The following is a 24,807-nucleotide window of genomic DNA, read 5'->3' as shown; positions in this document are numbered from 1 at the left end:
GATATTAAACAGTACTGGTCCCAATATGGACCCCTGCGGGACGCCACTCATCACCAATCTCCATCTGGATATTGAGCTGTTGACCACTACCCTCTGGATGTGACCATCCAACCAATTTCTCATCCACTGAACAGCCTGCCCATCAAATCCATATTTCTCCAATTTAGAGAAGGATGTTGTGGGGGACCATGTCAAAGGCCTTACAGAGGTCCAGATAGACGACATCCGTAGCTCTTCCCTTGTCCACTGATGTAGTCGCTCCATCATAGAAGGCCATGAGGTTAGTCAAGCAGGACTTGCCCTTGGTGAAGCCATGCTGGCTGTCTCGAATCACCTTTTTGGGGCAATTGAAAGTTTACCCATTTCTTGTTGCCAGCTTCGAGCATTAGCCTAATGAATTGAATATATTTTTTAGTCCATCAAACTTCCACTCATAACTCTCCCCAGTCATTCTTTTTTTGTGCTCCTTTTCAGCTCAGTCTCTTCAACCAACCCATATTCTTTTCTACAATGCAGCTGCTAATCAAATACACCCTTTCCATTTCCCATCGCTTTGTCCAGCCACTCTGCACTTCCTTATCAAATCTATACATCCACCACAGACTTCCCATTCTCACTCCCACTCCATACCCCATTTTCCTGTCTGGCTCTTGGCTCTTTCCTTTTCCAGCTTCCTCTCTATCTAGCTTCTTCTCAATCGATTTCTTTTTTCTTTTAACAGAAAATCTGAAACTATGTTACCTGCCCCACATTCAATAACTTACCCAAGCATACTGATTGAATAATTGAATTCAAATACTTGAAAATGGTTGGCTCTGTACAGCCCTAGAAATTAAAATGAATTAAATTAATTAATTAAAATAAAATGAAAGTATAGTCAAAATATTTTGGATCTGTACCTACTTATACATTTTGAGAGCGCTCTCCTTTTGTTAGCAATACAGGTTTCACTGAACTGCTCAGAAAACACACCGAGCAAAGGAAACAACAATTAGGTACATTTATCTTTGTGTTAGATGTGCAGCTTTCTATTACAAAGGGATAAAATTTAGCTAAATATATACATGAACTATATGCAGTCTTTGTAAAAATGAACTATCATATGCTATATGTGAAACATTTAAACTGCTAAGAGAACACTGGGGAAAAGCACACTTTGGAATAAAGTGCATAATCATTTTTTAATTTACAAAGAGGTAAGAAAAGTAGATTATTTTAACTCTTTATTTTCAAAAATGGACCAGGTGCAAAAAGAACAAATCCCCCAAATCACATATGCTATTTCTACTTTCCTGAGAGCAAGAGAGAAGAATTGGAATGTAAATGAAAGTATGTGCATCTGTTTACAATGACTCTGTTTAATTGTAGTAATGATTGTGTGAACAACTGATCACATTGGAAATCAATATTATAAACTTTGGATCTTTATGTTTACTTTAGCTTTAATCCAGTCATTATTGCAGACATCTAAAGCAAACTCTGCAGCTGCAGCATGTTTAATTCATCAACATGTTCTCAAGGCTGACTGTCTCACTGTTATAACTTCATAGTTTTAGAGCAACATCTGCCAAAATAAGATTATAACATCCAGTTTTTAAAGAATCGTAAAAAATGTCTCTTTAACTGTGCAAGTAAACTTCTGCAGGCATCTTTTTTCAGTGAAAGGTAGTGTGGAGTAAACATTCTCAGATGACACAAGAAAACTGATTTTGAGACTATAACTTGAACACACAGTTAGACACGTGTGAATATTACACATCTTTATGTAATAAAATAAGGGTATAGAATCATAGCCAGCTCTTCTTCCCAGTGATACATGGGTTTGAGAAATAATGGGTAGTGACAGAAAAGAATCAATGCTTGGAAAACAAAGCTGGCTTTTTATTAGGACACCAGTTTACAAAGTTCTGGGAAGTGCAGGTAACAACCCAGCCATCTGCCATCAGTCTGGCTTCCTCAGAGCTGTTTCCATCCTCTAAGCCAAGCCACCACACAAACATAACTTTTCCGACCAACATGGTCACTATCAGGTAAGACATTTCAAAATAAAAGCTACTGGCTAAGTGGCATGCCAGCAACATGGACTTAGACTTAGCCAGAGGAAAATTTGAATGTCATGGGGGAGGCTAGAACTTCAGGTATGTTGCCAGGCATGACTGGATGGGCTGCCTGCTGCAAACACTGTGGTTGTCTGTGAAGCAACTACTTGGGCAAAAGATGGGTAGTAGCAGAACTCAGCAAACTTACATACACCCTTGAGGCAGCTCATGAAAGCATTATAGTCACATAACAGTCATGTACCTGGGCTGCAATCACACCTTCATTTGGCTTTACAGATATATGCAAAGACAGACAGGGTGAGCCCTGCCTGAAGAGTCAGTTAAGGATTTTCCTAAATAGAAATGCTTTCTGCAGGCAAGTGATTAAAGACTGTGCAATAGTGATCTTCACAGTGTGGAAGAAATCCCCAGATAAATTTCCCCTTTCATGCTTATACTGGTTTCCCAAGGAAAACTAAATATTCTCTTTAAGAAAAGTTGGGATCGTAGGTTTTTCATTGTAACTGTACAGCACAATATTTTGCAAAGCTGGGTCCCATTATGAAGTTTTCAGAGTATCTTGTGAATTTACTATTCAGAGCAGTTATATAAACCGCCTCTCTTGCTATTCAACAACTAAATAACATTTAATGCCATTCAAATTCACACAATGTTTTTTAAATGCAAAACTGTCATCAATCATATAAAGTCTTCCGCAAAGATTGTCATATTTTTTCCAATATTTCTTTAACAATAGAAAACATTAAGGCAGCTATTTCCCGTCTTAGATTTTCATAGGACATAAAACTAATAACTGTTTTCTGCTCCAATGACTCTTCAAAATAACATTGAGCTTGTGACCCTCCTCTTACAAAAACCCAACAACCTACAATGTTAGTGCAAGTACATTCATATGCTAATAATTTAATCAATCTATTATACCCTAGGAACCCCAGCTACTCTTTTACAAAAAAGTAATGCTAATTATTTACATCACTACATCACTTCACTTGAACGGCATAAAGTAATAATTGGACTTAAAACTGATTTTCTGGAATATTATTGGGAAAACATATGGGTTTATAGAAGATAAAAATCTAAATCTACAAGAGAAACCCAACCCTCCAATCCCACAACCAGCTTGAGGATCTCCATTGGGTAGTGGTGTGATAAAGGTGCAGGAAAGAGACACTTTCTACATGGCCACGATCCAGCCATGAAGCTGTTCCGCATGCCATCCCTAGAAATCTCCCGCCACAAAACAGGAATAGAGGAAAGTACCTGCAGCAGCTTAATGCATCTAGACCATCCCACCTCTCATTCAGCCTAACTCCCACACACTTGCTTATGTACTCAAAAGAAAACGATTTGAGGAAATACATCATTCAGAACTTCTGGCATGGAGCAGTTGAAACTAGTTCCTATTTTATGCAGAGTCTTCTCCTGTGAAATGGAAAATGATTACAGCTCAGACGCTGAATACAGTAGACTTCTGCCAGGCTTTTTGGCTCTGAGTAACTGCTGAACAGCAAATGGCATCAAGAATAGTGAATATGCCTTGAAGGAAAGGAAAGAGCAACAGGGAATCCCACCACAGCTGAAACTGTGTGAAGTACAGTGGGGAAGTTTTAAACATCCTTCTTTATTGTAGCTACAAGGAATAGTTTCCAAATAGTTACTAAAATGTAAAAACAACCAAAAAGCAGCTTATTTTTTGACAATATGGGATCTAAAATATTTGGTAATGGTACTAGTTTTAAATTAACTCAGATAAGGGAGTTTAGTTAAGAAGTAATAGTAAAAAAGGCTGATAAATCCTGCATTTTAAAAACTCAAATTTATCCACGGTATAAGTGGTAGAGCTGGGCTTTGCATAGCACAGTAGGTCTTTCAGAAACATCTTCTGTACTTAAGTTTGGGGCATCCTCACAGCAAGCTCTCCAAAGAAACACAATATATGGATGGCTGCTGGCTGAGAATCACTGGAATGCAACTTCCTAGGATTCCCAGAGAAAAGACAGTTCTAGGGAATAATATTTCTACTTGACACATGTATAGTCACACAAACATAATATCCCATTGCCTCGTGAACAGATCTATTCAGCAAAACACTAATGAATTTTGTTCTGTTGGAATTTTCCTACTCACTGAAACCCGGGTGTTCCATAAAAATGATGTAATTATCAAAATATTGCCCTGAAAAAAAAAAAAATCCAATAGAATCTAGTTTACCAGGCACTTTTAAAAATCTAAGCCTATTTGAGCTCCTGCCAGCTTGCCCATCTTCTCAACAACTTTCTTGACAAGCTCCTGGGAGCCTGAGTTCAAATAAGTCATTTTAATTACATCAGAGCCAGGGTCCCCAGAGCTTATTGACTCGACGAGCCTGGAGCAGCCAGCCAAGCCGAGTGCCTCAGAGCTTGCAGCCCCAAGAACTGTCTGAGCTTTGGAGGTTTGGAACAGTCTGATCTGTGGATTGTTTCCAAAGCTGAGATTCAAAAAGCATTTCCCTTTGCAGAAAGTGTCAACATTTTGACTTTCCCTCTGGTTAAGAGAACAAGCAAATTTCGAATGATCAAAATTCTTCATTAAACATTTGTTCTTTCTCCCAGTTATAGGGAAAGGCAAAATGCTGAGTGATCAAAAACCTTCATTAAACTGAACTAGTTTTTCCCACAGTGGTTAACTACTTATCCTTACTGTACCTTTGCATTGTGGGAATTAGGTTTTACTGTTGGGAATTGAGATCAAGGAAGGTTAAATGACTTGCTTAAAACTACAGAGAAAATTTGGCTATAGGGGGACCCAAGTTGCAAGCTAATAGTCAAACCTCTGGACCATCCTCCTTCCTCAGGCCATATTACAACAATGTGTGTGATCTCTTCAGCTCACACAGTTGCCACTTCATTCCAAATGTCAAAATGCTTTCTTCCTTCTCATGTTGCCTTTTCACAAGCCAAATCAGGATTAAAAGAGGGATCAGAAAACGTTCAGAGAACATGAAAACCTAAAAATTGTTTGAATATGCCCTCACATGTCTGAACAGGTACATGATCCTTTGGCTGACTGTAACCACGTCAGTCTACCAGCCTGACACGATGCCCTGTTACAAAGTGATACAAGAAAAGACATATGTACTAGGCAAGAACGGACTTCCTGCAGAGTAAGAAAAGGCACAAATAGAGTAGGTCATCTCCAGACATTTCCAGTCTGCATATGAATGCCTTCCACATGTTAACAGCTGTTCTTGATTGTTTTCTCTGTTGAGCCAAAATACCAGCAGTATGTGCAAAATTTTACACATAAATTTCAGAGTGATTTGGCTGTGCACTTAAGACATTTCCAAGTTCAGAGCTTGGGCAGTGCACAACCCTGAAGAATCAAACTGATAAAACATCACATTATTTTCATCCTGGTCATTCAACCTTTCCTTTAAATGCTAACAGTTATCTAGGCTGTGTTTCCTCAACGGGAATGGAAGTTTTTGGGACAACTGTCTTCACAATCATCAATGTAAACACTTCAGATACCAGTGACAGGCATAGTGTCTTAACAACCATGTACATCAGGTTTTTCGGAAGCTGAAGGAGGACTTTTTACATCCAGTGACTACACATAGAGAGCCAAAGGAAGCAGAGGGATCTTCAACCAGCCAGACTGCAACAAATCTACAGCTGTTTATAACAAAGATTGGGTATCTGAATTGGATCTTCAAATGGATGAGCCATGAGGAAGAACAGATCACAACTCTGGTATTTATCAACTGGAAGCTGCAACCTCCGATAACATCCAGGGCAACATATTTGTGTTCCTGTGGAATTTTAAGAGTAACAAGCAACAAAAAGATTTTGCAGCAATGCCAAAGAGCAGCTAACAGCAAACATCAGAATAACAGAAGTTAAAACAAAATCAGCTTAAATTAAAAACACAGCTTTTCTTGATGATGAAATTTTTGGAACTTGAATTTCATTTTAGTGCTTACAGTCTGGAATCTAAGCTATATTTAAAACTGGTTAATTTTAATTTCAGCAGAAAGACATAGCTTATGTCTTCCAGAGCTACAGCAGCTCTCTAGGTAACTCACAAGGGCCTGTTGGATCCTTTCAATACCGGGGTAAGAAAAGTAACTTCTCAAACTGACATTTTACAGCACTAAGTTGTAGCCACCCTTTTTACAGTCATTCCCTGGATTTTGAAGTAGTATTAATAGTACCCAGGAGAAAGTAGGCAGCAACATTGGGGTCTACAAAACTATTGGAGTCTACAAAACTGAATAAAAGGATGTTAAATTAAGAAGAAATGGAGACTTGGATGAGATTAATCATAGAGGCAAAGTAAAGGCATGACAGATAATAAGACGTTATATTTATGGTGGAGTAAACTTCAAAGTTAAAGATTATGCTAAGTTTATAAGCCAACTGGACCATAGCATTTCATATTCTGGAGAACGAGGAAGTTTTTCCTTAAGTAATATTCTTACTGAAGAAACGCACACACTTGAGTCTGAGAGCCATTTCATGGGAGAGCAGTCATTCCACATTAAGTCTTACCCACCCTCTTGGTGAAGAATGCAAAAATCCAATATCATAGAGTCCAGCTTCAGGCACTCTCCGCAGTGCCCTTCTGCATGACAACGATACTCTACTCTAGCTAACAGCACCAGAGTTTGGTAAAGGAGCAACCAACAACCTTTGCAGTTCCTGAATCTTATTCCAGGTTGCTGACACTGTAAAAGGGGAGAAGCACATACTTCAAGGACAGCTACTCCTTTAAGAATAGAAAGCCTGTGGTTTGCCAGCCACTTTAAAAATCACTTTAAAAATAATAAAACATTAAAGTGAAAGTAAATCACATATTTACTGCATTCTCATGCAAGCAGATGATAGTTATTCAACTTAAAGACAGGTGTTTAAAAATAAAATAGGGTTTAGAGCTGTATCTTCTTTAGTTAGATCCACTAGATCTCTTTCCATTTCACCCAGTTAAAAAGCTGTCAGGATGTTGTCAAAACTTGCCAATGACTGCCCTAGTACATCACAAACTTCTAAACATTGCAAAGAAAGTGCCCTTCAAATCTCAGTATGTGGCAAACTGCATGTATACAGGCAGACTAAAAACTGCAGTTCAGACAGTGAACTGATGACCACGTTACATAAATAAATAACAGAGGTCAGTGCTTACACTCTTATTAGCTCCTGATTAAGTCTAGACACAATGCATGTTGTAACCAAAAATTCTTTATAGTGGGTTAAGGGATAAATGACCCCCAATCCAACATGGAGGGGTGTAAAAACAACCAGTGATGCCATGGTTTCCAGCTTAAAGACCTTAATTTTTCTAAGGAAGAGTCTATTGTTCAGCTGACCTGACTTATGGTTCACACAGAAAAATGAAATTCTTTTTTGCAAAAGCATTCCTACTTTACTTAGAGAGCATATTGTTCATTCATGAATCAGGAAACTTTTACAGTGAGAATTTTATTGGCCTGGTTCATAAATGTGCCATGCCATTTGTAACCAGTGCAACAGCAATAATAATGTTATAAGACACGGGGAATATACCATCTCTCTTACTTCCTGATGGCTGATCAACAAACTCCTTCATTCCGTAAGTGTGGGAATTATTGTAAGGTTTGATCTCCAGGTGACGTAAATCACAGAAACTTCATACTTCAAGTTGGTATATACCAGTGCTGATTTCCGTAGCTTTAGGACACAGTTCTAAAGAGGCACAAATTTGGATATCCACTCATCTTTTTACAAAAAAGAGGCTGACAGATAACTGGTGGTAAATTTTCAATTTTTGTTGTCACAATTTTCCTACCAAAGGAAGATCTACAAAATGCCCTTTTTATAACAGAACTGAAAAAAAATCATTAGTTTGATAGTTGCACACTGTCTTCCAAAACCCACAAATATATGAAAAAGATTCACACTAGGAAAAAAAAAAATCAAGGCTGAGGAATAATTTTACAGTGTAACTTTGTGACGAGTCCCTGGAGGAAATATCTGTTCCTTTTGTTCCCCTCTGCAAAGCTATGTAATTGATTCCTAACTTCTGTGTTAATGCTCCCTATTCCTGTCAGAATCCCTTTGGAAATACATTAAAGTAACCAGGACTCTCTCCTGATGCAATGCCTTGAACGCTGGAATCTGGGATTCTCTGACACGCATCACATTTCAGGCAGTGGGCCACAGTGGAAGCTTCAGTGCCAAAGGGCTGATAAATATTAATACAGAGAATAAAGTATACCACATTATATATTGGAATGTAGAGCAAACCAGGAAACTGTTGTCTTTTATAATGAAAGACACTCTCTTACAGGCACTGTTACGTTCCGTCAAAAAAAAATAAATCAAAGTATATTTGCTATAGCATGGTTTATTAACTTCTTATACCAGCTTGCAAAATTTTAAATTATGACAGCCAAGTGTTTTCAAAGAAAGGATTTGGTCTTCATCAGGATCGAGAATTAGTTTGACTTTCCCTGACCTTTCTATCCCTTTTGCTGTACACACACACCGAGTAATAATAAAAGAAGAAGAATGAAGCAGAAAGAATTTGGCCCAGCTCCTGAATGACACCCCGGTGACTGTTACAGTGTCGTGCATGAAAGTTTGGCTGCCTGGACAGAGCCAGTGACATCGGGTAACCTCTCTTCAGCAAACAAGGAGAGAAATATGGAAAATATATGATTCAGTTTTTACCTATGCTGCCTAATTAACCTTAATTAAGGTTGCATTGAGGGATCTTGAGCAGCTTGCACAAGGATATCTGCTTCCTGATTGTTTTTAGCTTTGAGAAAGCTTTCCTTTGAGAGAGGAAGATTTCCTACCACAAAGAAAAATGTCCTTATGAAATACATATGTTCATGTTCCAATCTAAATTTAAGAGACGGTACAGATAAAACATCCACGTTTTTAGTGTTCCCCCCTAATCAAATGTTTTTTAAATAAAAGCACTAGAATTACAGTAAAGAAGATCCTCTAGTCTTCATAATTAAATTAAGAAATAAAAAAACCTAAACATTTCACGATATGGGTATATGTTCCCTGAAACAGCACTAAAGTTACTAATTATTTTCATCACTGATTTGAAGCTTACTAACCTGATGACCTTAAAAATTAATCAACCTTGGCAGCCACACAACTTACTGCAAAAATCTCATCTTCCACTATGGGTCATCGTCTCAAGTTTCACAGTTACAGACACCATTGCTGTATTATGCACATTCTTGACTTTATTACACACTGGGTGGCAGTGTGGAAGGCTTTTTGTTCAAAATGTCCTTTATGGGAATAACTTAATACAAAATTGCAGAGTTAAAAATAAGAAAAAAATTATTTGAATTTAACACATTAGATTATAAACAGTAGAATACTTAGAAGCAAGGGGGGGAGCGGCGTGTCTCCCTGCTTCTTGTTAGAATGGCACTACTTGATAAAAGACCCTGTTTTAAGCAGATTATAACTTCAGTGCTGCCTGGTCTGAAATTTTTCATATTGCATATCTGCCTTAGAATTTTCTTTCTTTGTGGAAAATTTCAGCTAACGTAATTTAGCTATTTCTGAGAATGCAGCAGAGACAAGAACAGTATTCTGCTATGTCAACAGACTGTCATGACTTCTTGTTTTGAAATCTGTAGTACGTCTGTGTTTTGCAGCAGAAAATAAAATTTGGAAGTAAACTGGCTGTGTCTGGGATTAAATGAGAAAAGGGAGACTTAAATATTATTTTGGGGGGGAAACATTTGAAAGCAAACAGAGTCCCCAGCAGAAAGGGACATTTGATTTATTCATGTCATTCATTTGATATATAGAAGTCCTAGATTAAGGACTTCATGGTCAAGAGAGTTGAAATTTGCCCTGAAGGCTTGGATTTTTTTTTCTTTGCCCTTGTCATAGAATTCCTGCATCATAATAAGCAATAAGGAAAAATTTTTAAATCTTATTTCTCAGCCCTCCCACTAATTTTTTGTTTTTGGGCAGTGCAGTGAGAAAATGTAAGTTGACATGTAGAAGGTCTGGAAATTCAGTTACAGCTACAGCTGATGGCTTTGGGAAACATGTCATGGATATACACAATTTTATGTATTTTTCAAAGTCCTGAGGCAGATACTCAACAGGAGAAAATTCAGGCCAAACTGCAATGGATTTTTAGGGCCTTAAATCTTTCTCTGCCTCAGTTCTTGACTTGAAAATTTGGGAAGACGAGTATCTTTCTTCTGAGATTCAGTTACAGCTACAGCTGATGGCTTTGGGAAACATGTCATGGATATACACAATTTTATGTATTTTTCAAAGTCCTGAGGCAGATACTCAACAGGAGAAAATTCAGGCCAAACTGCAATGGATTTTTAGGGCCTTAAATCTTTCTCTGCCTCAGTTCTTGACTTGAAAATTTGGGAAGACGAGTATCTTTCTTCTGAGAAGGCATTGTGAAGATAAACTCATCATTTATCTGTGGAACATCCTGGCTAGTCCAGTGAAATTCACATGGAGAAGGATCTGAATGGTACATCAGACATAAAGCCTAAATACAATAAAGAAAAAATAATACTGATTGATGCTGCTCATGAATGAACAGTGTCCAATTTGCATCACTGAATGCATCAGGGTTCTGGGTAAAAGCAGCAGATTTAATGATACATACTTGTACACCAGGCAGGCAAATTTTTCTGCACACAAAAAGTAACACTGGCATTTCTTAAATTCTTTGTATTTCCCTAGTGCAGTTATCTGTTACACCCAAAAAGCTATTTAACAGAGCACATATTAACACATTATGCTGAGGCAAAGAGTTTATATTTTGAATGCTTTCAGGCAGAAAGACACTGACATCATCCCTGAGTTCGTGAAGAAACATCTCCCCTTAGACATTTGATAACATATTTATCTATCGTGAGATTTTATATTTTCTTCTGAAGCATCTAGTATTGACAATTTTTGGAGACAGGATATTTGACTAAATGGATCATTAGTCTGATCATTTCCCCAGGTTTCTATGTGAACTGAGGATGCTAAAGCATCTGAGCCTGACAAGCACATATGGAGACAGCTGAAATGGAGTGAGGACTTAGATCACTGCTGCGTCTCACAAGCAAACAATGAGACAATGCTGCATGTAAGCAGAGATGCTAAAAGCAGTCTCCGTTCTATAAGGAATATATAGGAAAGATTAATGTAACATCTTGACATGGTACTTTTGCCTTCCCCATATAATGACATCAATAAACATCTTCAATATTGATTTTTGCTTATTATTAAAATGGCCTAATACAAATACAGACATTAAGCCAGATAAATGCAGAGATCAGTATAACTGCAGCCAAGAGCATTTAGACCAGAAATACTACCAATTACTGCCAAGCCTAGCAAGCCTGACTAAACAGAACTCCACACAGACTTCTGAATGCAGGGCTTTAAAAGCAGGATGATCCCGGATCTCCACTTAGTATCATACCCTACAAAAACTTCCTCAGGCCTTCTAGTTGAGCCTGTACCACTCAATATCCCTTCTTCCTTTGAAATGCCAGCACAATCCCTGTGGAAATTGTGCCTGTGACACAGAAATGACCTTTCATTCTGAAACAGGACAGTAAAATATTTTTTTAAAATACTTGCAGATGAGTTATTCTCAGTTTTGTGAAGGTTGCACAATTCCTTCCAAACACCATTGTCTAATGTATGTTTCTTGTTACATTTCAGAAATTACCTCAGCAATGCCAAAAAAGATTTCTGGATTTACTTTTTCAGATTTAATCAGGTTCTGTCAGTGAAACTAAATCTTGTGAAGGTGGGACTGTTTTACAACATAATAGATAGAGAATCAAGCTAAAATATTCTATACACTTGAATATCAAAAATAAACTGAAAATGCATACTCAGAAATAAAAACATGATAGCTTTATTTCTGAGAATAAACAGTACCTTTCTCCTGTCATATAAGGCATGGTTATCCAATATCATCTTCCTTTCATGAGTAGCATACCTCCGCAAATCACGTCCAAATTGCTGTAAAAAAATATAGCAAATATGAGCAATTCTGACAAATCAAAATTTTTATCCTTTGTATAAGAGCTCCAACATCAAACCAAATAACAAATGAGCATGTAAAAATTACCTCTATTAAAAGACAACAGGCTGAAAAAATGGATCATCTGAAAGGACAATGTTTTGGTATGCAATGGTCCATCAATTCAGTTGGTTAGTGTGAGACTAACTGGGTACTGTACAAGAAAGTAAGCTTATGTACAGCCCACGATGGGCTCCCACAGTCTGTAGGTGAATTATCTCAACTGGAGATAATAACAGTAGGAGCTGAGTGAGGCAGAGAAAGATGGAGTCATTGCCTACTCAGCCAAAGGGCCTCAGAAAGTGCATTTTTAGTGTAGACACCCACCTACAGAGTTGAGAGAAGGGCTTTTAAGTAGCCAAACACTTTGAGGATAAGAAGGACCCCAAAGTCTGCAGGACTTAATCCAAATAAATACATTTTATTATCTCAAAACAGAAAAGTGACTGAAGTAACTCATCAGCACAGCAGAAGAATATGTCAATTGCAGCATTTTGCCTGGTCTAAAACATCCTGCTTCCAATTAACCTGAGTAGAACAGAGTGGCAATGCACCTGTACTGCTTCTAGCACTTCAAAAAGATCATTCAGAGCAGGCTCAGGAGCTCTCCATTACACCATGTAATCACTCCCTAAGAAAATGAACATCAGAAGGCAAGCATGTAGAACACATTAAAAAATAACTCTGGAAAGCGATTAATCACTTGAGTTTGCATTTAGATAGAATTTTTTATTTTGAAAATATTGTACTATTTTATATTACACCCACTATCACGTCTATTGTGAAAGTATATCTCATTTCAAATTTTCTTAACTTATTAAAATATCAATCAAAACATATTTTATTCTAGTTCAACTAATGTGTGGAGCTCTCCATTACACCATGTAATCACTCCCTAAGAAAATGAACATCAGAAGGCAAGCATGTAGAACACATTAAAAAATAACTCTGGAAAGCGATTAATCACTTGAGTTTGCATTTAGATAGAATTTTTTATTTTGAAAATATTGTACTATTTTATATTACACCCACTATCACGTCTATTGTGAAAGTAGCTATCATTTCAAATTTTCTTAACTTATTAAAATATCAATCAAAACATATTTTATTCTAGTTCAAAACTAATGTGTAAATTTAAAATTTTCCAATTTTTTACATTTTAAAACACTCAAAATACAACTCAAAGATAACATTTTATCTAATCCAAAAAGAAAGATGTCAAATTTTTTTCAATTTCCTATGAAACAAATTAAGTTCCAATTCAGAACATCTCTTCCTCAAATGTTTAATTTCCTGTAAAATTCGGTGACACTTTCCAAATCATCTCTCTACTCAGTAACCATTTAAATTGCTTGTTAACACTAGTATGATGTAAAAAGACAACGCAACTGACTGAAAATTTAGCTCTTCAGTCCGTGAACCTAAACACTAAGCTTCGAGGAAAACAGATGTTAACTCCTCTAGAGAGATATCCATAAATGTCAGTGATGAGTTCATCAGCTCCAACCTATGATCATGGGTTGATGACAGCATGAAATGTGATGTGTGGAGAGAAGGAACATTTTTTAAAAAATCCATGAACGCTGAATTGTCCTGCAACAACAAAAATAGGTTAGCAATGCTAACATAGACTGTTGTGGTTACTTACCCTGGAGCCTGTCCAGCCCAATAGAGCATATGCATATTGCTCAAAGGGGGTTATGACCAGATCTACACGGATTGCCTTCCAGTCTTTGACTTCTGCCATATCAAAGTTTTTTGACGTGTTGTAACTGCTGCTGTCTACTCTCGGCTGGTATAATTTTAAAATTGCAAAACACTTCTGAAAATTATCCATGGCATCAACTTTTCTGCTTGGTAGCTGTTCTTTTACAAATGTTGATTCAATCATATCACAATATAGGAGTAAGCCCTAAAGAGAAGACATTGCTCATATTGAATTGCTGGACTGGTTTTACTGTAATTCCAGAGTTTCTAGGCAGTTGTTTTAAAAAATTCATGTAAAATGCAGTTTCAGTAAACACAGAACTGTGCAGGGCCAAATCTGGGCTAAGCAGAGAAAAGAAACAGCTGCAACTTTTGGAAAAATATTACCAGATCCTTTGAGGGAAATCTGCAGTGGTAGTCATCTGATAGTGGCAATGTCCTGCCCTGTACTAAGGAGACAATATTTGCAATTCTTCCCCTCCATCCTTTCCTCCTGAGCCTTTTGTAGTTGATGTCAACAGAAATTTCTGAGTAGGGGTTGATGCTTTCCCACGTGGCAGACATCTAGAAAAACAGATTAGTCCAGAGCGCAGTCTTGCTGACAGATTCCAAACAAAGCATTTGGACTGTGTCTGTTGTGTGAAATTTCCTTGTGACACGGTCCGGAGTCTCCAGAGACGGGCCCGCGCCTTTGGTTTGAAGGGAGTGCACCAAAAAACTATTGATCCTCAAAAGCCAGATTTTATTAAAGCATAAACAAGGTTTTCTTTTTATAATAAAGAACATTCAGAGTGAGAAAAACAGAAGTAATAGAGCATTGTAAATTAATTCCTTCTAATCCAGCACTGTAGGAAAGGCTGGATGGAAAGAGGTAGTGCTTTCTTCCAGCCTTGCTCTGCAGCCAGCAACCTTTCAATGGTTCCCCGGGTTGCAGTAAACTCTGCACTGTCCCCACTAGGCCCTTAGGAAAAGAATCTTTCCGTCATTTCTCAGGCCTGTCTTTGTGCCTGTTCTTCGCATTTCTAGGCAGCTTCCAAGGCTACTGATTTCCTGGACATCTCGGACTCACCCTGCACTCCCAAACCTTCTTAGAGCTCTGCATGTTCAGCTGTCCTTAGGTAAAGTGCAATCTCCCCTCACCAGCCAGAAAACCTCTCATCACCCAAAGCACAGCACCTGGGACAAGACAGGGAGCACCATCCCTCTCTCTGCTGCCCAGCACATCCTTTTTAAAGAATACAAAACGTCAAATACACAATAACAAAGATTTGCCTTTGCAAAAGAAATTTACCTTTGTTATAAAGATTAGCAACAATAGTGCATAAACCACTTTCTTCATAGTCTGTTGGTGGTTTAATTGTTATTACTAGAAGGAAAACTACTAAGCTGAACTTCCTAACTTCACGTTCTGACTAGATAAGCTCTTTAGTTTTCATCTTCAAGATCAGCAAGACTACAACTGTCACATGTCTTTTCATATCTCCTTTTACATTTCTTTAAACCTACATATTGATCAAACCCACTTCTCAGATTTCTCACTGATGAGATTAATAGATTCAATTTCTTAAAATTTCCATCATCAGGATTTCTTTAGGTCCTTGGATCAATCTTTTGTCTCTCCTTTGAGGTCCCTCAAATGTTTACACATTCTCCTTCCTCTGGACTAGGAATTCTTGTACTAGTCTCACCATAAAAAAGCATGGTCAAGAATGCCTCCTGACTTTTAGTTAACATATCCCTTAATATACCGTAAAGAATCACATTAGTTTTGTGGGTTTTTTTTTTTAAATTGCAATATTGAACTGAGTGTCTAGAAGTGGTTTTATTTGATGGCTGTCGATGGTTAACTGCAATGGTCTCCAGGCCAGACCTCTTATGAACACACATGACAATGAACTGATTTTTGGAAGAATATCTCCAAAATAAACACCAGGTTTTGATTATTTCTTTTATGTAGTGCAAGTGTGGTAACTTTACATGATAATATGTTAAATACCTTAGAGAATACTTTACAGCAATAAAATTACTTTTATCACTCAGAGCTATGATTCTGACAAAAAAAATGCAAACCAAAAACACTTAAGATACAATTTCCGTGAAGAGACACTGATAGGTATTATTATATTTTCAGCCTGCAGGTTTTGTTGACGATAGTTCCAAATTAACGATCCCATTATTTTACTGGGAATCAGTCACAGGCTGTTTTATGGGTCACTGGGACAACCTTTTTAGTGATAACTATTTGACTTGCATTGACATTCTTTCACTTCTTTGGAATTTTTCCTGATTTTGAAGATTTATTATAAATTAATATGAGAAAACTCCTTATGTAGCTCATTCTCTTGGATTACTAGTTTCCAAGTCTGCTGATTTGAAAATGCTTAATTTTAGCAGGTGCCCTCTCACATCCATCTTTAAAACAGATAGTAATTTTTTCTTAATTTTACCCCAACGTCACAAGGCACTGATGCTTGCTATTTCCAAATAAAGACTCAAAACAGCTGTTGAATGTTAATGCATAACTGCTTATTATCTCACTCTTTTTGATGAAACTGTGCCTGCCTTCACGTTAATTTTGTTGCTTTTAATGCTAAAAAATTCTTTTCATCTCATTTATCATTGACCATTAATTGATGACTTCACGCTTTTATTAAGCACTGACATTCTTCCCATTCTCTATAAAAATCTTCTAGCTACTTCATCAGTGCTTTCTCATCTTTTGCTTCATTTTCCTTTTTGTTCTTTGAGATTTGGGGCATTACATAGCATATATCCCAGAACGAATCTAAATAATTTATTTCCCTAGACAGAATCCTAACTAGATTAAGTTTCAGTAAAGTCTTATTTCATAGTTCCAAGTACCTACATTTCCAGTACCTGTATGCTGTTTGTAGACAGTGTGCTCAGATCACCAGTTTTGCACATTTGCCACAGTCTATATCAGTGTTTGTGTCCTCTTTGTTTAAATTAAGTTGAAATCTCCTCAGTTGTGGTGCAAGAAATTAGGCATTAAAGCCCATCTTTAGATGGACTACAAAAGGAATGGAATTCCTACTGTAGGTGGGGAGTCTTAGTAGGATTTTTGTTTCTGATTGCTTGAGAAATCCAGCACGGTATCAGGGCCTGCAGTGGTTTCGCTGTTCACAGGCAAGCAGATGAGCACCTAGGGAGTGTTTTGTCTCAGTGAGATGTGGGGACAGTCACACATGGCCACCAGTATCCCATACTTGGATTTTTAGCCTGTAAGCACTTGAGGAGATATGATTACGTATTACCTGTGTGTCTGTAATAGATAAAATGGCCTTGACATAAAATGCTTAGGCCTTTTAAGATGTTCATTTTGAACTTTCAGTCATACGCTCTATCCTCTGCTTCATCAATATTTTCATTCTAACAATTAGCTATGTTATCATCTTATAGATGATCTCTTCTGCATCAGCTTTACTTAGTTTTTAGAGTCATTTTTTCCAGCTTGCTACTTATTACAGGAATATATAGTTGTAAATGAAAACAGGGTAAACTTGACATGTCAGTCTTTGCTGTATTGCCCACACTGAAAATGAAGACATTCCCTTTACCTAAAGTCATCCTGTATACCTACTAAAGGTCCTCCCTTTGAGATCTCTCAGCTGCTTGAAGAGTACAAATTCTGCCTGTCAAACCACAGCATTTAAAGATGGGTCCCTTCTCTCTTTTTTCCCCTCATCCTATTTTCATATTTAGGAACTTCAAGGGAACACTCCCTGGGGTCCCTGAGATGTAACATCAAGCAATCATGAAGAAGTTACAACAAATCATTATTGGAGCCTTCCTACTGCTGTTTTCCCTTGCTGACTAGGCCATGTCTTCTGCTTGAATACATTTTAAGTATTTGCAGTTGGCCACAGTTAGCAAGTGTGACTAGAAAGATATTTTAGGACTACCTCTCAGTCATTCTGCAGTGTTTTTTCATAGTTTGTTGGCTGGGCAATTTCTAAAGCTAATAGGAAGAGCATGAGAGGATGTAGACCACTGTAAATACCTACTTTACTTTGAAAAAATGCCATTAGGCAACAATTACACAAGTGCCGAGTTCAACAAGCAGTTGAAACCTGATTCAAAGCCAGGATATCACCTTTAAATAGGAGCCAAAGCCTAGGTCATACCCATTGGGATAATGTTTCCAATTTACCTAATTTGATTAGGCACTGGACATCACCATCACCCCGTAAAGTAAAGCTGAAATGGCACTTCTGTACATTTTGAAAAAGTACTGCCTGAAGGGGCAGTCAGCTGTGAAGATTGTGTGAAGTTTTGGCTACTGCTAGCTGCAAAACAGCAGCCTTCTCATTACTCTGTGTCAGGGAATCTGCAGTTCTTTGCAAATTTCAGCTTGATCTATACATCATAAAGTGCTGTAGACCTTGTTTACACAATCAAGTTTTAAAATGTGGGCATTTTAATTTCTCAGATTTACAACACCATCAAAACCAAATGAATTTTTTTAGGGCAGTTATGTTAATACCCACAACAATTTTGCCTTTTTAGAATGATTATGCACTTTCATTTAAATAGACTGAGTGCTGGCACATCAGTAGTATTCATATTGGAGTAAATCCATGATCAAACTGAGGAAAAGTGTGAATTTTTAGAAATGTATGTAATCAATAGCTGAAAAATCAATCCAAATATGGTCATTAGCATTCTTTGTCATTTTTAATTAAATTAAATCCTATCCAATTTTTAATGTTACAAGCTGTCATTGTTCATAATTGTTGGTAGCTGGATTAATTCTGTTAAAGCTAAGTAGGACCATTTTATACCACCTGAAAACGTAATCCAGTAAATTCTTCTGAAATGTATATATGTTGTCACTCTTAATTTCCTTCTAAGATGGTTTAATAAAGTGAAACTGGATTTTAGGTTTTTTTCAGTGAAATACCTATAGCTAATCCAAAATAGGATGTAGGCATGTTAGTCCAGAAAAATCTCTACCTAGGTGAGACAGATGGAATTCTATGAAGTGGAACAGCTCAAGGAACTGATGCCTGGGAGCAGTCAGGCCTGTTAGGGTGAGGAATCGTTGGCAAATGGCATCAAAGGCTTGATCAGCAACACAAAACTTTGCAGCTGCTGCATAACCACGCAGCTGCCTTGGTCCCTTTTTCGTCTTGACATTCCCTGTACGTCAGAATGGTCTAGTTCTGGGCACATCCTGAACAGCCTGGTTTTGACAGCAATGGACAGACCAGCACTGGAGCCCAGGAATGAAGGTGTTTCCCTCTCTCTATACCATGAGCATTTGCACTGGTGAGCAAGATAAACTGAGGGAGGGAGGGAGGGAGGGAGGGAGGAAGGAAGGGGGACATATATATATATACTTACCCACATACAGATATACAATACACACCAGAAAGATCAGATGTCATAAGAAATGCCACCGCTGCCTGGATCTTTACTTAAACCACAGCAGGAAATGGAGCACTTCTGCCCACTTTATGCAATAACCTCACAAGCAGGACAATGAGATTCAGCCCCATCCTCTGCCTAAAGCGATTTAAGCCAAGTTCTCTCACATCCAGTGCTCTAACCACCATGCAATTGTCTATTTTAGGTAAGAATGTCCTCAGCTCCTGCTGAAGCTGAGCCAGAATGCCACAAGAAATTCATAATGCATTGAGTCAAAAGGTGAGACAATATGTGTTCACAAAGGAGCTCTGCATCCTTATGGGCAGAGCGTTCATCTGAAAAAAATAAGCTTTGTTCCGGCTTCTTAACCGTTTCTGTATCTTGTCTTAGAAACAGGTTTTGTTGCTGCTAAAATCCAGCTGTCACTCAATAATGAATATGCTGCTGTTCTGTGAACCCTGTTTACAAAAAACTGTTTCCAGTAATGAAAAAGTGAGACCAGTTACTGGCTCCTCACCATCCATCTTAACAGGACATCAAGCCTTTCCCTTCCTAACCTGTTTGCCTCAGCAAGGGTGAATAATAAGAGTCTAAACGAGACCACTAATATACTAAAATAAGTAAGCACAAGCAGGCATCTACATTCCTCATTTTCCTAAAAGCCAAAAGAAAAATGCAACATTATACTTACATGAATACAAAGGGAAAAAAATGAAGAGTGTAGGAATGCTGGTAGTAATGGTATCTCTTCCTTTGTTGAAAGCACATATGTAACAACAGAAACAGTGCTAAATATAGCTATACAGGTTTTTAGCAAAAAATGAAAATGTCTTTACACAGTATGTGAATGAAGCTGCATCGACACAGATGGCTCAGCCTGTTTGCCCACGGACTTCCAAGCTCTAACCCACAGAAGTAATTTCTTACTTTCTTTGTGAAACTTTTTGGAACCATTAAAACCATAACCTGTGTACTGCATTGCAGCTTTTCTGTTTTGCCACTCTACTTTGAAGCTCAGTGGAGACTTTGTGTTCTGTGTTCCTCAGCCCATTTATTCCTGGTGATGCTGCATCAAAGAGCATGATGGTGTTGATTTAACCACTTAGTTTTCAACAGCTTTCAATGGAAGGATCTTGTTACATTAAACTTTTCAGCTAAGAAAAAGGCCCTTTTAAACTATTTAAATAAGGCTGAGGTCCATAGTTTGGAAGTTAAACATTGCAGAATCCTTTGCTAAGAGCTGCTGAAAGGAAGTCAACATCGTGACCTCAGTGATGTTCTTTGATGAATTTGGGCTTTGAAGCAGTAGCACAAAAGTGGAAAGCTGTGAAGCAGACGACAGGTGTACTGTCAAAAAGTTTAAAAATGCTTTAGGTTTGGGGTTTTTTTGTGTGTCCCCCTCCCCCTTAGAAATCAAAGGTAATAAAAAGGCAAGAGGAGTATAATTCCTCTCTTTTTTTGTATTTTGATTTTGCTGGCAGCTTATTTTTTAGTAGTGCCAGTAAAAGCCTGTATATTATAACTGCCACAGTAGAGAGGCAGTATAGCTAGTAGTATAAGCCATAAAAATTCTGGAGGACAAACAGAACACAGAAAATACTGGTCCATAGCTTTAAACAATCCCCAGCTTGTTTGGGTTTGGTTTCTACAGCCATTGTGCATCTCCCCTTCTGACATTTTCTTCATGCTGTGGTTCCTAGAGGAATCCTAATCTTTTCATCAAACCCTTGGCCACCCTTGACCTCCCATACTCTCCCTGCACTCACGTCTGCCAAATTTTGTCCTTAAAAAAAAAAATCAGCAAGAACAATTTATTTTCTATTTCTTTCTTTTCAATTCCATTTAATGAAAGCAGCTCAGAGTGACCTAAAAAGCTTCAGCAGTTGCCAGAATTCTCAGATCACAGCCATTGTTCTCATTAATGTAAGTGGAGTGTGATGGAATGGGAGAAGGAATGAAAGGCTGCACTCAGGGCAGGCTCTAGCCTCAGCCTGTCGTCACTTTTCCTTTCTGCTGTGTGAAAATAAACAGGATTTTTGGAGGACCCACACATGGCTTCCTAGAGGTTCAAGTCTGCTTATGAAGGTAAAAGGATAGCTTCCAAGAAGCAGCTTTTCTCAGAATAAAGGGAGTAGAATGACTGAGAAAGAAACTTCACATAAATAATAAAAAGATAGAGTAGCTCCTCAGCACTCATTCATTGCCACAGCTTCGTTGCTTTTGATTGGAGTATGATAAATTATACCTGCCAGCAATCTACTTCAATACATAGACTTTCCGTACAGAATTAGGATGGGAGTCACAGAAATCTAAAAAATTAATAATAATCTGTTAACATTTCAAAGACCAAAAGTCAACTGAAGGAGGAGGAATTCAGCTAAGGTTGTATTTTACCTGGAAAAAAGAAGTTTGAAGCCCTTCCATTAAAGCCAGTTGAAAGGTTTTGACCACCTTGAAACAGGTAACTTTATACAGTCAGATAAGCTTTTGTCTGGTTGGATGTTTTTAACGTCTTTCACATGTTAACCCATTACACATTAATTAAAGTACACAGTTCAAGAATCAATTGAAAAGCATTCCCTCCAGGCTATCTGCACTGAAAGCTGACTTTACTTAGCATTGGGGCATTTGGTGATTCACCTCAGACAGAGTGTTGGCCTTTTACTTGTTGAAACGTACTCAATTCCTTTGAACAGTACAGGTAGTAAATGTTGAAAAATATCTTAGCTAGCTAGAAAGGTAGAAGAAGAAATAAAAGCTTATTATTCCCAACATACTGTATTTCTGACCCAGGAATATTTTGAGGTACCTCCACCTGTTATAATTCAGACTCTTCAAACTTTAATAGAAGTTTTTTCTATTCAGCTGCTTGAAACTGAAGAAAGCTGAATAGAAAAAAAAAAACAAAACCCCTTAGATGAAAGGGGATTACTCTGTGAAATGTGTGCATTCTTCCAAACCCAGACATCATGGAAGACTATGTCAATTTTGACAATATTCCAGTGGAAGCCAGGAAAAATGCTAATTGATGGGCTGAAAGGAAGCCAGAATTCCAGGCCTTTCGCAGCTAAGCTTTCATACTTGCTCACCTCACACCATGAGGTCACCCAATCCACTACACTTAAAGCTGGAGCTCCCTGAAGTAGTTCCCCTTGGGAGAACCTACTCCCATCTCAAGGAGAAATTAAACAAACACGGTTTTGTTTCAAAGTATAACAGTTTTGCTGTGTCACTCAAAACTCCAGCTAGCTTGATTTCCTGCCTCTGACTAGCTCCATATTCTTAGGGTAAGATATAACAGAATGTATGTAGAGTGCTTCTGATATAACCTTCAACTTTAGCATTCAGGGCCGCAGGATGTACCTAGATCATCGTGATTAATAACTAAATAGAGCAATATCCAATTTCAAAATTTTGCAGTCATATGTAAAAAGGAGTCAACATTCTTTAAGCGCTACGTAGCCTTAATTCAGTGCTGTTAGAATATGTCTTTTTTGGCTAAATGTTATTTAGTTCATACCTGCTTTTTCCATAAGTCAACAACTTTATGCAGAAGTTCATCATCTTCTCTTGGTCCTGGATTGGTGATCAAAAAATCTATATCATGTCCGATCTTCTTACCCCTAGAAGCAATAAATAACAAGAAGACTAAAAGAGTTAAGTTCCTGTTGAATTTCACACTACTTTTGAAGAGAATATTTTTGCTGCATTAGAGCTTGCAGCATAAAGTGATAGCAATGTTTCTTGAAACACAATCAAAATGGAATCTTCTACTTCTTTGATCAGGTCTGCCAGTGTTCTTTGTTAAGCAATAATTTAAGCTTTTTGATGTACTTTCTCTGTTCTTCAACTACATACTGCAGATCCATTTGGTGATGTTAAATCTCTCTCTTTCTTCCTCTTAAGTCCCAGAAAAGGTGGTTTCAGTCATCTTTGGATAAAAAAACATAATCAAAATACCGTAGTACATATTATGAATCCAGCGCAGTAACAGCAGATAAACTTGCCAGTCTGACTACTGCCAGCTTAAATAGTCTTCTTTAGCTTTTGACGGACACTTTAATGAACAAAACTGTGATTATGAATAATTTTCTTGTTTCTTTTAATGGCAGACATAAAATCTCCGAGTATTTTACATTTCTTCTCTTTTAAAATACAACAATGCTTTTTGCAGAGATTGAGCTTGATTTTTTTTGAGAACAGTTCAGCCTTAATGTGACTAAAGCTTGTTTATTACACCCACTAAGGATTTCACAATTAAATCCATATGCACAAAGTTTAATTGTAAATGTTCTTAATGAAAAATGATGTCATAACCTCTTGTTTTTCTTCATTTAAGTCTAAGCATTCGGCTTGCCTTTCATCCACTTACTAAATGTGTTAAACCTAAGTCAGATGAAGATGTAGCTATCATTGGAAAACTGGCAAAAGCATGCTATCGGAATGTTTCCCTTCAGAATTATAGAATGTTTGAGAACATCTGAAAATTTATCTTAGAGCGCAATTCATCTGAGGATCGCAGAACCAATACAAGGTTTTCATTTTGATCTAAATGCTGCAACAGGGACTGCATACACATCTATTTATTGGCTGCAATCAGGCCAGCCTAAGGAGAAAGGAGCAGAGGAGATATTTCTGCACCTAGGTGCAGCATGCAGGAGGTGGAGTAAGCACCCGAAATCTGGAGGAGCGGCACCTAAGCATAGCACATCTCCAAATCTTTTTCACATGTTCATGGGAAAAGTCTGCTCTTGCTGATGTTCACAAGGCTATGTGATGTTATAGCTCGGGTGTGTTTCAGTTCAACACTGTGTCCAGTATTCAGAGAACTTGTGAATTGTTACACAAGCAGTGAAAATGGGAACTGTACAAAACAAAAGATTTGCTTTTTTGTATTTAATGAAATAGTTCATTCTCTTAAAATAGTGCAGAAAACTGAATCTCATTTCTTAAACTTGGAAATTTGTAGGAACAGAACTGATTGGCAGACATGTCAACTGCCATTTGCGTGACAGGAAATCATCTAACTGATGGATAGTTGAACAGCGTTAGCAGCAAGATGTAAGGAAATGAAAATCTAGGTTTTACATTTGACAAGCAGTCTAACTCACTATAATGCAACTATTGTGCCGTGTCTGCAGCAAAGTCAAAACAGGTGGAAATTATTTCAAAAGAAGTTTCAAACAAAGCATCAGTCTAGGCTTAGAAACCGAACAGCAATTCAAACTCAAGAAGTTAAAAAACATTTAGTATTCCATGTACACTTTCTGAGTTATTTTGTAGGATGACATTCATTATCTCTTAAATTACCATAATAATCCAAAGCTCTTACATAGCACTTTCTACTTACATGTCTCAAAATGTTTTTTCAAAGGGAAGGAATTTACTATTCCTACCTTAGAGACGCAGAAAGTGGCATAAGAAAACGTGCCTAAAATTATTTAAAAAAAAAAAAAATCAAAGGAAGAAATGGAAAGCTGATGGAATCGGGAGCTGATTCCCAATTCTTCCTCTGGTACTCAACACATGCATATTTTAGGTTAACCACATCTACAAAATCCTGCATCAATCCAGCCATAAAATCCCAAGAAATCCAAGG

General features: G+C 37.5%; 1 protein-coding gene across 1 annotated transcript in view; it reads right to left on the bottom strand.

Moving 5' to 3' along the window:
* DNTT (DNA nucleotidylexotransferase) overlaps positions 1-24,807 on the bottom strand; it is a 96,111-nt gene that overhangs the window by 14,413 nt on the left and 56,891 nt on the right. Inside the window, 3 exon segments of the mRNA XM_019471694.1 lie at positions 11,969-12,052; positions 13,762-14,025; positions 22,729-22,831. Of these exon segments, the coding sequence (XP_019327239.1) occupies positions 11,969-12,052; positions 13,762-14,025; positions 22,729-22,831 (451 nt within the window).

The sequence above is a fragment of the Aptenodytes forsteri genome, unplaced genomic scaffold (genome assembly GCF_000699145.1).
Source record: "Aptenodytes forsteri isolate BGI_AS27 unplaced genomic scaffold, ASM69914v1 Scaffold15, whole genome shotgun sequence".
Classification (NCBI taxonomy): Eukaryota; Metazoa; Chordata; class Aves; order Sphenisciformes; family Spheniscidae; genus Aptenodytes; species Aptenodytes forsteri.
This window is presented reverse-complemented; position numbering and strand designations above follow the sequence as displayed.